Source organism: Sinocyclocheilus grahami, unplaced genomic scaffold (assembly GCF_001515645.1).
Source record: "Sinocyclocheilus grahami isolate Dianchi unplaced genomic scaffold, SAMN03320097.WGS_v1.1 scaffold109.1, whole genome shotgun sequence".
NCBI classification, from domain to species: Eukaryota; Metazoa; Chordata; class Actinopteri; order Cypriniformes; family Cyprinidae; genus Sinocyclocheilus; species Sinocyclocheilus grahami.
In genome coordinates, this window is record NW_015505288.1 from 1,473,421 (window position 1) to 1,490,010 (window position 16,590).

Here is a 16,590-nt window from a genome sequence, read left to right on the forward strand (position 1 = left end):
AATATCGGCATCGGCCGATAAGTTTTTCTGTTTGGCTGATGTGTTCGAGGCGGGACTTTTATTTTGCCGGCGCTGAGAACGGCAGCCGCAGCGCACACTGCTCACATTCTCCCTCTTGTTCGCTGTCGTCGTTCAGTTCTGTCTAATATGGATATAAGTCTATCTAATAATCAGATAGAACTGTTAAACAAAATAATTAAAATGTATACAAAAAAGTATTATAACGATTGCTATAATATTATTAGTAATAGAAAGGCAAACATTATAATTCTTTCTCATTTGCCGTCAGCATTCAGCAAACATGCATTTATATCATTTAAACAAATCTTTGAATGACTAATGAACATTTAATTTCACAAACCTTGCAGACTTAGTCGAATCTAGTTGAGATCTTGTGAAGTGTGCATTTGTATCCTGCATGATCGCATGTTCTCTGGGTGACGGTCGATCCGTGCAAATTGAATGCTGACAGGAGAAGAGTTCAGCTTCACTGGAGACGCGCGATCGACAAACTTTAAACTAGTGATTTCAAATTATGCTGCGCTTTATGCAGTTGCCCACTGTCATTTTCATTGCGTGCTGTATGTAAAATGAGTGTTACTTTGGCTTTATTTGAAAAAAAAAAAAAAAAGATTCACACAAACTTCCCAGAATACTGAGTGCCCTGTTGGTTACCGTGTTTATTTCCTTTTTAATTAGATTTTTATTAAATATTTATTTATTTGTGCTTTGTTTGTAAACGAATTTAAAGTATAAATGTTTATTTTACACAATTATTTTTAATCCATTTTAAAATGATTTCAAATTTCTTAAATATAAATCAAATTTATATCGGCCATCAGCCACCCTGCTTTCCAAGATATCGGCATCGGCTGTCAACAAACCCATATCGGTCGACCACTAGTTCTTACTGACGCATTCTGGAACTTCATTAAAAATAAAGCGTTAGCTAGACTACTCATCAGTGTTGTTTATAATGCTGAGGCTGTTGTAAGAAAAAGTGAAGACGTCGAAGATCTTGATGAAGAATAACTTTTATTACAGAATAGTAGTGACAAAGTACATGTAGTACCTTGGGTTCAACGGAGTCAGACTGAACTGAGCCTCCTATGCTTAAACATTTTATACTCTATTACGTTCATCTTCCCGCTAGACATGTAAATTAAGTTTAGTCTTAAATGTAAATTGTGGATAACAATGAAAGTGATAGCCTTCCGTTCCCACATCTTTGGAAGTCTTTCAGGTGGAAACAACCAAATGTTAAGGTGATAGGATTATCTAGAATCCCTAGCAATTATATTCACGTACCCTTTTGGTCAGCAGATGGTTCTTGATGGCCTACTGCCGCTCCCACCCTATAGGTGACAATTGACGAAGTAGCGTTCAGGAGATACAATTTACATATTATTGAAAGAATTATCTCTATGATAATTAAGCTCTTTGTAGAGAAAGGAGAATAGTTTAATTGGAGTGGAAGTTTGGTCGAGGCAGACTATAATTTCTTACACTGTCTAACAGTTTACAATGTTTGCTCTCCTCAGTAGAGCTTTAAAATTCAGCCTTCTGTGTAGAATTTAAATGGGTCAGATACATGTTGTGGTCTGTGCAACCTTGTGTATGTGATCCGCTCTGTGCAGTCCTGTCTCCGGATTTAAGCACACTGTGTACACTGTGGATGTTTGTGTGACACTGACTTGAAACCAGAATTCATTCACCTCAGAGTAAAAAATATTTACACTGTAGCTCTAGCTTAGAGATATCCTTAAGGCTAAGATATTCATACTAAAAGCAACAAAACTTTAAAGGGGTCCTATTATGCTCTTTTACAAAGTCTTGATTTTGTTTTGGGGGTGTACTAGAACAGGCTGTCATACTAGGTTGTTCGAAAAACGCATTCTTTTTCACATATTTTACATTATTACAACACCTCTCTCCCCAGTCTGGCATGAACGGCTCGAATAGTTCCTGTATCAAATGAAGGCCCGCCTTCTGAAATACAAAATGTGCTGTGATTGGTTAGCTGGGCCAGTGTGTGTTGTGATTGGCAGCACTCGGTGCCTGGTTGGGAAATGTCATGCCCCTTACCATAGCCGCCTGCAAGCTTCAGTGTAAATATTGCGTCAAAATCAAATCAATTTGACCGCGATTTAAACCCGGATGATTGTAACCACTCTAAGTTCGTCTGCCTTGGGAAAGCTAGCGTGTCTCCGACATAGTGATAACACTCGTTGCCTTCTCTAGTGCAGCTCAACCAGGTCTCGTGATATCACAAATCCCGGAAAATATGTGTTGTAGTCCAAATGAGTCGTTCGTTGTAGTTTTTGAAAAGTGATTTCTGTTAAATAAAATATCTCCTTTTAAGTGGACTTTGAGCTTTGTAACTTTTAAGATCTTTTTTATGCTCAAACAGCAACATTACAGACTAACTAAAGTTGAAAAAGTGAAAAAGCATAATAGGACCCCTTTAATATTTATTTTATGAGATTTTTAAAATCTTAAATCAGTAATCTCAGTAGTGATTATACTTTATTTATTCCTACTCTACATATTGCTCTTGTACTGAGTCTGATTTGTGTGCAATTTGTTCTTTTTAGTTAGATGTTTTCAGTTGATTCTTCTTAATGAATTGATAAAAATCAGTAAATGATTTTTAAAAATGGCTATCCAGTAATTACAAGCAACTGTAAAAAAAAAAATTCAGTGGGTGGGAATGCTTACGCATACACATAAACTTATCTTGATGAAGATTTGCCATATAATTCAATTGGTTTCCAGTTTAGCATATACATATTATGCTAAATATCTATAAATATATAATATATATTTCACTTACTAACTTGCTGCAAAGGCGGCATCCTATCATAGTGCTATGCTTGCATAAACTGAGCTCTTCAGAATGACCCCCCCCCCCTCATTTCTTTAAACAAATGTTTGTAAAATTAGACTGCATGCTTGATTTTATATATCTGTGACAATGGGTCTGATTAAGGTGTGTCTCAATACTTTTGTCCATATAGTTTATATTTCTTATTAATACAATTACTATTGTTGTTAAATGATTTATGTTTTCATTTTAACAAGACTACATGTCTGGGTGTGCTTGTTTCATACAAAATTAAGCTATATGATATTACTCGCACACTCAACAAACCTTCAAATTTAGGTCACATTGTTATGCTTCACGTTAGAAAAATTTCAGACATAGCTTATATTGTGACTAGCAGATACTTTTTATTATAAGAAACAAAACTATAGAATCAATTCTGATATGAGTAACTGATCAAACATCATAGCATATATAATTTCGGTCTGATAATTTTTGCATATTCAGTATCATTATCCTGATTAGTATTATTTTTAAATGTCGTCTTTGTTAATACCTGATCAATAAATCATTAAATCAATAAAGTCATTCATGTGTTTGAAGATATGTATAGTTGTGCCTTAGGGTTGTTCTGCTCCAGCTCAAAACAAGCTTTTTTCCAGTTCAAGCTTTGTACTGATCCTACAAAGGACCCTGACCCTATTTACTTTATTAAATTTATTAAAGCATGTTTCTGGTCTCAATTTAAACTATTTATTGGTTTCTCCAAATAATGAAGAGTTTGTATAATTTATATATATTAATTACTTTTTCACTATTGAATATTTAGTCATGTAATTTTGATTGTCCACTTTACACATTCTATAAAAGCTATACAAGTAACTTTGCAACTACATCAACTATCACTCATTAGAATATTACACTTTATTTTTTCAGACATTCTACTGATAGTTAATAGTTACTAAATAGCAAGTGCATGTCAACTTATTCTCCTATTATTCACCCTTTTGCTAATGTACAGGCCATGGCTCACTTTAATTTAAATAAAGTTAGGAAAAAAGCAAAAACGGGTTACACAATAATCTCATGATTTTACTGCATGAAAAAAATAATCTCATCTTTATCGATAGTGGGACAATATCTACTGATCACCCACAGGTGTCCCAATTGGAACAAGATTTGGAGAAGGGGCGTACTGCCTTATCTCAGGCTCTGAGGAAAAGAGAGAGAGAGGTGGAGGAGGCCACTCAGGAGGTGCAGAAGAAGGAGAGGCAGACCGCAGAGCTCTCCGGCTCCATAACGTGAGACCACCTGGCATTTCAGTTCCTTAATTGACCATTTGTATTGCAGGAATATTTCTTCAGCATTCATTTTTGTGTACCACTGCAAATAGAATGCTCAAAACATGTTTATGGGTTCCTACGCAGCATGGAAAAGTATGAAATTTGATTTTAGTGTTTTCCAAATCAATGCGTTTTTGTAAGAAAAATATCCATATTCAAAACGTAATAATCACTTGAATCGAGCTTGCGCTCACTGTTGTAAATGGAAGCAGTTCCGGGGGAATGACGTATGAGGTCAGCTTTGCGCATGCGCCGCTCAGAAGTGACGCACGTGGAAATGCAGCAGCGAGATCAAAACAAAATAACGGTCAAGAATTAGAAGTACAAAACAAGGATTTGTAAAGAAGAATGTCAGAGGATTTCGATATAAGCCAAGAGGAGACTGGTTTTCCTTTGCTAAAGTAAGGAAACTTTGCTTCCTTTGATCCTGTAAACAAATGTTGGTTTTCACGAGACTCACTAGCGCATGCGCAATGCTGACCTCATACGTCATGCTCCCGGAACTGCTTCTGTGTACAACTGCTGGCACAAGTTAGATTAAAGTGATTATTACATTTTGAATGTGGATATTTTTCTTACAAAAATGCATCGATTTGCTACAGGAGGCCTTTGTTCACCCCCCCCCCCCCCGCCTGTGGGGGGGCATTTTTTTTTTTATATATATATATGCATGGGCGCTTTTTATTTAACTTCTTTTGGACTGAAGCAATGCAACACCCGCTGACTGCAATGATAGAGTTTGAAAGATCAAAGACAATTTTTAATATAACTCCGACTGGATTCGTCTGAAAGAAGAAAGTCATGTACACCTAGGATGCCTCGGGGGTGAGTAAAACGCAGCCTAATTTTCATTTTTGGGTGAACTAACCCTTTAAGTTTACTATGCTTTTGGGAAATGCAGCCCAGGTCTGGATGAGTATGGAAAAAAGAAAACCGAGTATGGAAATATGTTTGTATTTTCAGACTATTGTCCCCATTCTATTTTCAAAAAATATAAAACAGAATTTCTAAAAAATAAATGTATAATACAAGCATAGTGTTTTTTATGAAAGTGTGAAAGCATATGACTGAAGAAATTACTAGAAATTGTTTGTTGGCTTCAGTTTGCCACGGTTGTAACACTGAACTTTTTTAATGAGACTTGTCCTGAGGGTGTCCCTTGAGATGATCTTATGACTATTTAATGGCTTCAAAGCCTTTGTGTCCCTAGCCACTCCCGCTAAACTTTTTCTCTATACATACTACAACAGCAAATTATTTTAGCGGAGGAAGAAAGTGCTTCTTATAGTGGCTGTTCACATAAAAGCCAGATCTAGACAACTAGGATTTTCATATCTTGATTTTCTGTCATTTCTTTTAAGGTCAGTTATATTTTACCTATAGTCACGTCCATACAGCAACTGGACATTAATAAAAGCACTGAGGAAAAGATGGTAATGTTAAGCTGTGTGTTTTTTCAGGCAGCTGAGTTCAGAGATGAGTAAGTGTCGAGTGGAGCTGTCAGACATGGAGCTGGAGCTGTTGCGTTTGAGGAGAGACAGCAACACGAAAGCCTCTCAACTTAATCAGATGGAGGAGACACTCAAGGAAACCAAAGGCCTGCTGGATAAGAAGAGTGAAATTGGTATGCAGCTCCAGTGACCACCAACAAAACTATAATGGGCATAAACGTCTGAGTTGTACTTAAATCTAAGCCTCTTAAAAAGTGAGAATTTAAGAATTATCAGCTGACACTCATTGGGGTTTGCAAACCTAACTTTAAGAAAAGTTTACCCAAAGGTGAGTTGAACCTCACAAGGAAACGCCCATAGTCTAGTCCAGTCTAGTCTACAACTCTGAATAATTTTTTAATAATATTCTTATGTTTTCTTGTCTACGTTTTTCAGTTATCGACCTTGAAGAGAAGCTCCACCGCAGTGAGATGGACAGGAGGAACTCACTGCAGCGGGTGCAGTTGCTTGAGGGACAGTTGCAGGATGTGCGTGGAGAGCTTGCAGATACCCTGGACCACCTGCAGGAGCTAAGAGACTTGCTGCAGCGGACACAGTTGACGTCAGACCAACAGCAAGCAACCATCGATAAATTAGCTGCTGAGCTCAGGTGAGCTGCTCCACCGCCTTGCTCTGACTGCTGGGAAGCCACAGCAGTCCATCCATCATTGGATATGCAGAATTTCTGAGGTTTCTAACATCCTTACTCATGTTTGGCTGAGGACAGCCTAAATTGAGCACGTTGTGTTGTTGTTTAAATGCCTCTGAAAGAGATTATGAGGGATCTCTGTAAAGGCCTCAAAACACATTTTACAAATACCATATTTTTATATGGGATGCACAAAAGGATAAATATTTCCTTGTAAATACCCGCTGATGGTTGCATCCTGGTTTTTCTTTCGTTCTTCTTGATGGACATTAATGGTGGATGTCTCAGCAGAGACCTGTGAAGTCATTCCATTTTCTTTTTATTTCCTAAACCCAATTTCCAACATTTCATACATGTTTTTTTTCTGTATAAATATAGTATATGCACTTTGAAACTACAAACCACATTATGCTGCTCTAATATAATACTTGTCTAAATCCATTATTTTAATTATAAATATGAGCCTTTATAACTTCTATTCATAGTTTTTTTTTCTTTTAGTAATGTGTTATGTATTATATTGTGATAATATAATTTATTGGTTTAGATAAAACTAAAATCACTATTTTTGGTTTTTTGAGTTTTTGTACGAGTGTCCATATATTGATCAATCTGTGTCCCAGTAGTCTATGGGATTTGTAGATTTAAACAAATTGTTATATATATATATATATATATATATATATATATATATACTTGCATTTAAAAGTTTAGGGTCAATGAGATTTTTTATTAATACTTTTATTCAGTATTAATAATGGAATACTTTTATTCAGCAATGCATTAAATCGAAAAAGTGACAGTAAAAATCCATAAAATGTTACAAAAGGTTTCTATTTCAAATAAATGTTGTTCTTTTGAACTTTCTGTTCATCAAAATATCCTGAAAAACATGTTCAGAGTTTTCACAAAAAATATTTAGCAGCATAACTTCTGAAGGGTCATGTGACACTGAAGACTGGAGTAATGGCTTCTGAAATGTCAGCTTTGTTATCACAGGAATAAATGACACTACAGGGTTATTCTAAAGTGTAACAATATTCCACATTTTCAATCAAAAGCCTCGGAGACTTCATAAGAAAAGACTTAATAGCATAAGAGACCTCCTTCAAAAACATAAAGTCTTTCTGACCCCCAAAATTCAGTGTCTGCTACAACTCAAGCAATCGTTCCATTCTTCAGAATGTTGTCAGTTTGATCTAATCATGGTCAAAACAAACACACATTCACAACTTCACTCCACCTCAAACATATTCAGTCAAGCCACAGTAGTGCTTCATTCATAACAGAATTTGTCATCATAAATATACATTTTGTTGAAATGTGCCACATTTACCCAACCTTCACCCATTTCTGGGTGGACTACAACAAAAATCTTTACAACTACAACAATCAAATGATTTTTATCCATAAATCTAACTTTTACGAAAGTTATAATCACAGAACATATCCACACAACTCGCACCATATATGATTCTCTACGTTCATGTACTTTTTCATCATGTGTTTGTGAACAGTAGTATGCTATGTTCCCAATGTTGCACACTGGACTCAAAACAGAGCTAAGCGTACTCCGTCACATTTAATAACATTAGCAGTGGATTGTGGCATCTGTTAATACTGGTTTGTAACAGAGCTGCAAAATTATTATTTTGTACCTCATTGAAAAAAATTCAGAACCTCATGCACATTTAGATCTGTACTTTTAGCATTGTGAGGTAGCTGGTCACCAGTTAAAAATGGTAATTTTTTTTAATTGAAGTGTGTAATTTCTGCATCAAATGCAATTGACAAAATAATGACCAGTCTCCCCATCAGTCTATTTGACTGTATCAAATAAATACAGTTAAATAAAGTCGCTTCAAGCCAGACAGGATGGTTAAATAAACTCTTATATATTTATAGTTGTCTTTGCATATAGAATGGGAAAGACATATTTTAACCTAGAGAAATTGCACATATCTTTAGCTTTGTTCTAATCTATTCTAAATCTAATGCAAGCAAAAAATAAATGGATGAATGAATAAATAATCAGTTTCTCTATCATTGAATGTGTTTTACAGAGAGAGTCAGAGGGAGCTGGAGGAGAGGAACCATGAGGTGCTGGATCTGGACAGTGCTCTGAAAGAAAGACAGGGGGAGCTACAGCAGAGAGCGCAGCTGGTACCACACATAAACATGAACAAGATCTCCATTGTCTCCATGTGTCCACTCTACTAAAGCATTGTGTTCTCTCTTGAGTTGGGGCAGCTGGACGTGGCCATTAAAGAGCATAAGCTGGAGATGGAGAAGAATGTGGAGTATTTACAGGAAGCTCTGGAGAAGAGCCAGAAAGAGCTAAGAGAGAAGGACCAGCAGGTGAGTCATTGAGTGACCACAGATGAGTTTGTTAATGGACAAATGTACTGATGAGGTCTCGTTGCTCTCTGGGCAGATGCAGTTCTTGATGGAGAGGCTGGAGATGCTGAAGTCACAGATTCAGGTTAAGGAGGACCTGGAGAGGGTACGGCACATGTTTGAAGTATAGTAAGGAGAGGGTAGAATTTTTTTACCCTGTATTTAACGAGGTAAAGTGTGTAATTTCACAAATCCCGTCAAAAGCACGCCCAGGTCCATGCCCATTTTCACCCGAAAATCAAAATAAAACTCTGAACATTTCATTTTACTTTTACTTAAAGTTTGAGGAGATTTTAGCCAGCAACCCTCTGAACATTTTTATAATACATTACATGACAAGCAGAAGTAACAGTGTTACAGCATTAAACTCTTGCTGTACAGAAATTAAGCCACACCAACAGGTTGTGTAACACTTATCTTCAGAGGACATTGTTAGTTATTTCTTTTTCTTATTTTATCATGGGTGCCATGTCATTCTGACAAACAATAATTTGATCAATCTTAGAGCTCAACATAATCTTGTGCAAGTATGCATGCTTGCTGTATGGTCTGAAAATTGCCCAAAAAAATTACTGAGTAAGCCTTTCAATTGCATTGTTTAGTCTCAACTTATATTGTGTGTCTGTGCATGTGTCAGGATGCTCTTGAACATGGCCAGCAGCTGCGTGTGTATCGTGAGCAGCTCCAGAAGACGGTGCAGGAGCAACAGGAAGCACATTCACACTGTGAATCTCTGAATAGACAGATAAATGAAGTCAACCAGCAAGCACTTCAGAAGGTGAAATGTCTGCAGCTTTAAACTTCGCTGTTATGCACTTATGTTCACTGCACGCTTTAGGATCTCTCAGTGAGTGTTTACATGCACATTCTTAAAACAAGTATGCTTAAACCAATGTGTGGTCATGTAAACTCATTAAAACAATTTTCTTTAGAAGAGGAATACATACTAAAATACATTCTAAAAATATATTCTCATATCATGCAGCTAAAGGACTTCTCCTTTAGTGGTGTAGTCGTACAAACTTTGAGACATTGTTGGTCATTCAGTGTTGCCATTAAAAAAACTAACAAAAAAACAATAATACTGATAACAATACTAATAACAATATAAAATGCACTAAGATCTGATGAGCTGCTGGGTTAATGAACATTAATCATGTTTTTAGTGGTGCGTCAAATGCACTGCACATCGATTGAAATGAATGGAATAATGCACAAGCGCTCAGAGCTCAAGACATGTGATTTAATCACATTTTAGTGGGTTGAATGAGTCCTTACAAGTTTCCCACTGACATTTTGGAATACTCTTTTTATATATTTTATGTAACATCTGGATAGAATACTCTGAGAGGAATACGTACTTCTGTTTTATTTACAAAAAGAAGAAAAAAAGTCTTGTGAACAACACAGGTTCTTTCATTGCCTGGTTATTGGTTTGCATGTAAACAGGTAAAACGAGTTATTTTAATAAACTGAATTTAGTAGTTATCAGTGTAAGTGTTGTGGGTATGGTGTGCTCTCAGTTGGATGTGTGACTTTAGAAAAATAAGAGATTTATATTTAAAATTCCGTTATCTCACGCCTGCAATTTACACTTTGAGAACATGTATGGTGTAACATCAGTGTTTAGCTTAGTGGCACGTCAGTACATTGTTTATGAGCAGATCAATGAAAGTTACCTTTTAATGAGCTGTCTCTCAGATTCTTGAGTTTTCTCAGGGCCTGATGGTCCTTAACCTGTTTGTTGTTTTTCTGTAGGAGAAAGAAGTTCATCAGCTGCGAGAAGAGATGTCTGTGATGGAGAAGCGCTCTACACATGCAGAGGTCAGACTCCAGGCCACCATTACTACCCTGCAGCAGGAGCTTGAGCAGCAGAGAGAAGAGCACCACAAAGAGGTTTGGAGAAACAGAAAATTTGTCATGGGACAGTTGAGCTGGTTTGCTGGGTCTGACCCTCTCTCTCTGCCTCCCAGCTTTCAGCTCTCCAGCAGACGCGTGGGCAGCTGCTGAAGGTGTCGGATCAGATCTCCAGCAGCTTGCGTAATTCTCAGGAGCAGCTGAGCCAGCGGCTGCAACAGGCCCGAGACCAGCTTGAAGAGGCTAGATCTACCTCTGCTCGCCTACACGCTGAGCTTCACAGCAAAGAACAGCTCCTACAGAATGCTAATGAGACCCTGCTTATCAAGGTGCATGACTCACTGGATGGTGTCTTACAAAACCACTACATACAACAGTTCCATATTACGTTTATATTAAACATCCATACTTTCTCCAAAACTGCTTGCCCAATAGATGGTGGAGCCTATCCCAGCATTTTGGACTGATGACAAGGAAACAAACTGGCCAGTCCACCTCAGGGATTTTATTAAAGATTTTACATATAAAACAGTTAATTTCTAGAGTTATACTGTGAGGAAAGTACATGTACAAGCAACAGTATGGTACAATTTGGATTACAATCTAATCTAGGTTTTTTAATTTTTTTTTTAAGATTAAAAAGTTTTTTTGATTTCACTGTGCTTGTTTGTAGGGCTGCACATAATAGGCAAAAGTTTTGTAATTTATAATGACTAATAATAATATACAAATATTTAAAAAGATGCAATATTACTATTGTAATGTTTCTCTGTAAAATAAAATGTATTAGTATAATAGTATTTGAGAACAATTTTGTAATACATTTTTATAATAATAATAATGAATTCATATAATTATAAATGTGATTGATAATATAATATATAATTTATTAATATGTATTATTGTTGTTTTATTGTTCTTATTAAAAAGTTAGAAAATAAGAAATTACTATTATAATATTTGTAAAAAATAAACAGTATTTATGAAAATAATTAAAAATCTTTTAATAATAATTTTATAAAAATATAATAATCATTGTCTGCTGTGATAGCCTTGTGTATAGAGCGGCAATATTTAGAGCAACTGTCCTCGTGGCGACCAGAGTTCGATTCCTGTCTCGATCCCACCCCCCTCTCTTCACCCAATGCTTTCCTGTCTGCCCTTTACTGGCCTATCAAAAAAAGAAATAAAAGCTCATAAATGTGACTTAAAAAAAAATATATATATATATATATATATTTAAGGACTGATTCCAGTTCACACTTTAATCTGATATTGGCCACATTTAAAAAAAAAAAAAAAATTTGAACAGCCAAACAAAATAATTGGATATAAGTAATAAATTCAAATTGAACATTATGTCTTGAAGTGTGAACAAGGAATGGGTAGAAATTAAGGAAATATATAGTGTGGAAGAATTTACTCTCATTTTGAGACTTAAAAAGGATCTATTTTAACATATTGGGAGAAATGGACTGAGTACTGTGAAGTAAACAATAATCAGTGTCTTTCAATCTGTAAACATACATTTGCCTTAAAGGGGTTATATGATGCGATTTCAAGTTTTCCTTTCTCTTTGGAGTGTTACAAGCTGATTGTGCATAGATAAGATCCTTGAAGTTGCAAAGACTAAAGTCTCAAATCCAAAGAGATATTCTTTATCAAAGTTAAGACTCTGCCACGCCCCCCTAAAACGGCTCGTTCTAACACGCCCCCACATATCTACCTCACTATGTTGAAATATTTAAATAATGCCGCCCAAATGTTCACGCAAAGAAGGCGGCGTGGTTACAGTAACCGCAGTTAGTGTTGATGCAGCCGTGTCAGGGAGACGCTGTATGTTTCTAGGCAAAAGCACTTTATTTGGCCTTCCGAAAGTAGATGCATTTAGGAATCTTTACGATTACTTGCAACAGAACAGCAATGCATTTTATGGACAACCGTTTCGTGAACCTAGGAGAGGAGGTAATTCTGACTTTGCTATGACAATCTGGCGCTTCTGAATCAGCTACTGTTTTGTTATTAGTTTAAGTATTTGCTATATGCGCATCGTGTGCGCGAGCAAGAGAGAGAGAGAGAGAGAGAGTGCGCTAGCTAGCGAGAGAGTGCGGGAGCGAGAGAGAGAGTGCGCGGGCGAGCGAGAGAGAGAGAGTGCGCGGGCGAGTGAGAGAGGGAGAGAGAGAGTGGGCGAGCGAGAGGGAGAGAGAGAGCGAGAGGGAGAGAGAGTGCGCGCGCGAGAGAGAGAGAGAGAGAGAGAGAGAGAGAGACACATCACAAACCACATACCAGCTTCATCACTGTGTCTGTCACGCGACTCTGTTCCCCTTTCGGGCTCTGTCTTTACATTTATTTTGAAAGATGAAGCTTGCGATTATGGTAAGGGGTGTTACATTTCCAACGAGTGCTTGCGGTGTTCGGCCAATCACAATGCACTGGGTCAACTGGCCAATCAGAGCAGACTGCGCTTTTCGGAAGGAGGATCTTTGTAGAAAACGAAGCGTTTGAGAGAGACGGGCATAGAGGACCTACAATAATGTACAGTATTTGAAAAATCATGTGTTTTTTGTCATATAATCATATTCTGTTACACCAAATACACAAAATAATGATCTTTAAAAAAGCATCATATGACCCCTTTAAAAGCCGACTGTATACCCTTTTTTTTTTATAAAATAAATGAATAAATAAACTGTCTCACTAGGTTGTGGAACAAAGCTAATGTATGATTTTTAATAATCAATTTTTTGTGAGTTTTTCCCTCACTCTTTATACTGTGTTTTCTTAGGAGTCAGAGATCACCCGTCTTCAAGCCAAGCTCTCCAGCTTCGAAAGGGCCACAGAACTACACAACATCACACTTCGTCACAAACCCAGCACTCCTCCCCCTCTCTCTCCTCCTCTCAAAGACTCTATTCTTCATGGCTCCATGCCCTCCTCTCACAAAAACACTTCAGCACGTTCCAGCATCTCCTCCTGGCAGAACACCTTCTCTGACACCTCTGTGGAGCTTTCAGACAGTTTGAAAGCCAGTGTACAGGCTGCAATGCTGCTGCCCCCCTCCCCAGACCAGACCTGGCAGGGTCTGAGCACCCATGAGGCCACCTCCGCTATAGACATGTCCTTTAATCCACTCACATACATGCTGGACCAAGAGCAACCAGAAGAACCAGATCTAGACTCTCTATCAGGTATGCTGAGGTTTGTTAACCAGACTCTGGCCCTCCAAGAGCAACAATCCCTCTGTGACACCAGCACCCACAAAACAGGCAAGTAACATGACTGCATGTAAACACTTTTATAATATCTAGTGTACACAATGGAGTGGATTTTTAAATGTTTTAATAACTTACTATCGCTCATACTTTAAAGGATAGTTCACCCTAAAATGAAAATTCTGTCATCATTTCTTTCTTTGGTGGAGCACAAAAAAGATTTTTGTCCATAAACTGAAAGTCAGTGAGGTCCAATGTTGTTTTGGACCCCAGTGACTTTCATTATATAGACAAAATAGTTGAAACATTCCTTAAAATACACCACTGTTCAAAGGTATGGGGTCAGTGAACTTTTTTTAATACTTTAATGCAGCAAAGATGCATAAAGGTAATCAAAAACGATAGTAAAGACATTTATAATGGTACAAAAGTTTTCTATTTCAAGTAAATGCTGCTATTTTGAACTTATTATTCATCAAAGATTTCTAAATGTATTATTACTGTTCATGGTTTTGACAAAAATATTAAGCACACAACTGTTTTCAAAATTGATAAGAAATGTTTCTTGAGCACCAAATCAGTATATTAGAATGATTTCTGAAGGATTATGTGACAATGAAGACTGGAGTAATGGCCGCTATAGTTCTAATAAACACTTATATTAAGTTTATTAAAATAACAGAACATTTTTTTTTAAATTTGTAATAATATTTCACAATATTAGAGTTTTCTATTGGTTTTATAGAATAATTGCAGCCGTAATGAGCATAAGAGGCTTCTTTCAAAAACATCAACACCAACCCTAAAACTTTTGAATGGTTGCGTATCTTGTGTTTCTCAAAAGTTTTAAAACAACATGAGGATGAGTAAATTGAGTGAACTCATTCATTTTGCTCCTTTGATTTGGGCCTGCAAGCCACCGCTTAGCCACCCTAGCAACTGCATAGCAACAAACTCAAAACAGTCAAAACACAGTTTTTCTGAAAATCTAAAACTTTTACTTTTCCTGCAGGAACATAATGAGGTGGCAGCTGTACCGTGTCTGTCCTTACAGGAGAACCCATCAACTAATGATATTCCTGAAGTCTTTACCGAATAAATGCACAGAGGTCCAAAACCTGCTGATTCGTTCATTTTGCCCTGAGCTACTAGATGATTTTTGTATGAAGCCTCAGTTCAGTTGTGAATCAGTTTGGTAGAGCTGTTTGAGCTTGTCCAGTAGCATGATCAAACATGTCCCAACTGAATTTGAAATGTTCTTTTCAGTGGTGTTTTTGTATTTAGGTATATATTTTAGTTTTACATTTTATGATACTAATTTATACAATTTCTTATGTGAATGATTGATTGATTGATTCTTAATAAATCTTTAGATATTCAGAAACATTTCTTTGCTTTCATGCCAAACTGTCATGCTAAACCTTTTTTTCTTTACACCAAAGTCATCTATATAGCATGTTAACAGGAAGTGTGCCATAGTTTAAATGAACTAAGTTAATATGTATCAACATGCAGCCTTTTAATAATAACTGTGTATTTGCATATGTTTAAACTTTACATGCGTGTGTTTACACAGGCCCATTGTTTAATGATACAACAACTAGTGTGTGTCATATTTGCTGGGGGTGGAGATGTATTTGCTGCTCAGAGATGGGCTGACAGGTCTATTGTGTCTGTTTTTGTAACCAGCGAGCACTCCGAGAGTCCAGGTGTGTAATTTAACATAATTTTAGGAGGAAGTCAAGAGCTTTATTGTCATTGTGCGGATACAACTATATTAAATAAATATTAAACGAAGAACTTGTAATAACAAAACCAGATCTCCTCAGAAGATGTTCCAAATGTTAAGTATATGCAAAAGCATGGTAAAAAATATACATAAAAATGAGGACACTAGCAAAGCATCGCTTCTTCTGTTTTCTCTCATTATGCTGAAGAAGGCATTTGTATGCATACAAGAGGGTTTGGTTTGCAGTGAAGAGGATGTGGTCAAAGATTGGTGATTTATAGCAGCACGCTCACGCTATGTGCACATTCCGAGAACTCTTTATCTGGAAACCCCTCGTAACTTAGTTAATTTATTTAAATATATTGACTAAACAGTTAGTAAGAAGATTAAAACATTGTTTAAAACATGTACTGTAAATGCCTGTATGATGTGGATCTAATAGACATGAAGAACAGAGTTGGTGCTTCTGTCTGCATTAAACGCTGATCTTGTTGCGTGTGGCTTTTAGAGTTCTGTGGTGTTTAGGGCAGAAACCATACTGTTTCAGTGACTTTCAAAGCAGGAACATCTGGTTTTCTGGCACACGACTCTCATGAAAAAGAACAGTACGTAATTTCATTGAATGTCTACTTGTAACATATATTTTTTAAACCGTACCTGCAGATAATTTAATAAAGAAATAAAAGGCCACCTAAATGTACACATTCAAGACTTGCTTTAAAGAAATGCAGGAGTTTACGGATAACTGTTAAGTCTCTGAAAACACTTGTAGATGCCTAGAGTATGCTGATTGAAGTTTAGATGATTGTCCAACGTAGCGCCAAGGTATCTGAAATGCTCCCTTTCAACCATCTGTTAATGATAATATTGTAAGGGTAGATGGGTGCATACTAAAGCATATGTAAAGTACTTGATTATAATTTAACTGTAGAGTGTTATTCAATATTATGTTTAAAGATGTGATCTGATATCTTTACAGTATATCAGAAAACGGATGTAGAAAAGTTTACTTTGTGCTCCACATGCTTTATCATCTTGTACACTGTTTTTTTTTTTTTTTTTTTTAAACAGACCTTACAATATCTATAA

At 36.5% G+C, this 16,590-nt stretch overlaps 1 protein-coding gene across 3 annotated transcripts in view; it reads left to right on the plus strand.

Annotated features, from left to right (window-relative positions):
- ccdc18 (coiled-coil domain containing 18) overlaps nucleotides 1–15,931 on the plus strand; it is a 44,219-nt gene extending 28,288 nt beyond the window's left edge. For all 3 annotated transcript variants that reach the window (XM_016277144.1, XM_016277142.1, XM_016277145.1), the window contains exons 18-28: nucleotides 3,983–4,125; nucleotides 5,628–5,791; nucleotides 6,054–6,267; nucleotides 8,370–8,469; nucleotides 8,548–8,664; nucleotides 8,741–8,809; nucleotides 9,341–9,481; nucleotides 10,462–10,599; nucleotides 10,677–10,889; nucleotides 13,346–13,826; nucleotides 14,785–15,931. In XM_016277144.1, the coding sequence (XP_016132630.1) occupies nucleotides 3,983–4,125; nucleotides 5,628–5,791; nucleotides 6,054–6,267; nucleotides 8,370–8,469; nucleotides 8,548–8,664; nucleotides 8,741–8,809; nucleotides 9,341–9,481; nucleotides 10,462–10,599; nucleotides 10,677–10,889; nucleotides 13,346–13,826; nucleotides 14,785–14,792 (1,788 nt within the window). In that variant the 3' untranslated portion in view covers nucleotides 14,793–15,931. The remainder of the gene's footprint in view (nucleotides 1–3,982; nucleotides 4,126–5,627; nucleotides 5,792–6,053; nucleotides 6,268–8,369; nucleotides 8,470–8,547; nucleotides 8,665–8,740; nucleotides 8,810–9,340; nucleotides 9,482–10,461; nucleotides 10,600–10,676; nucleotides 10,890–13,345; nucleotides 13,827–14,784) is intronic.
- Nucleotides 15,932–16,590: the final 659 nt, after the last annotated feature.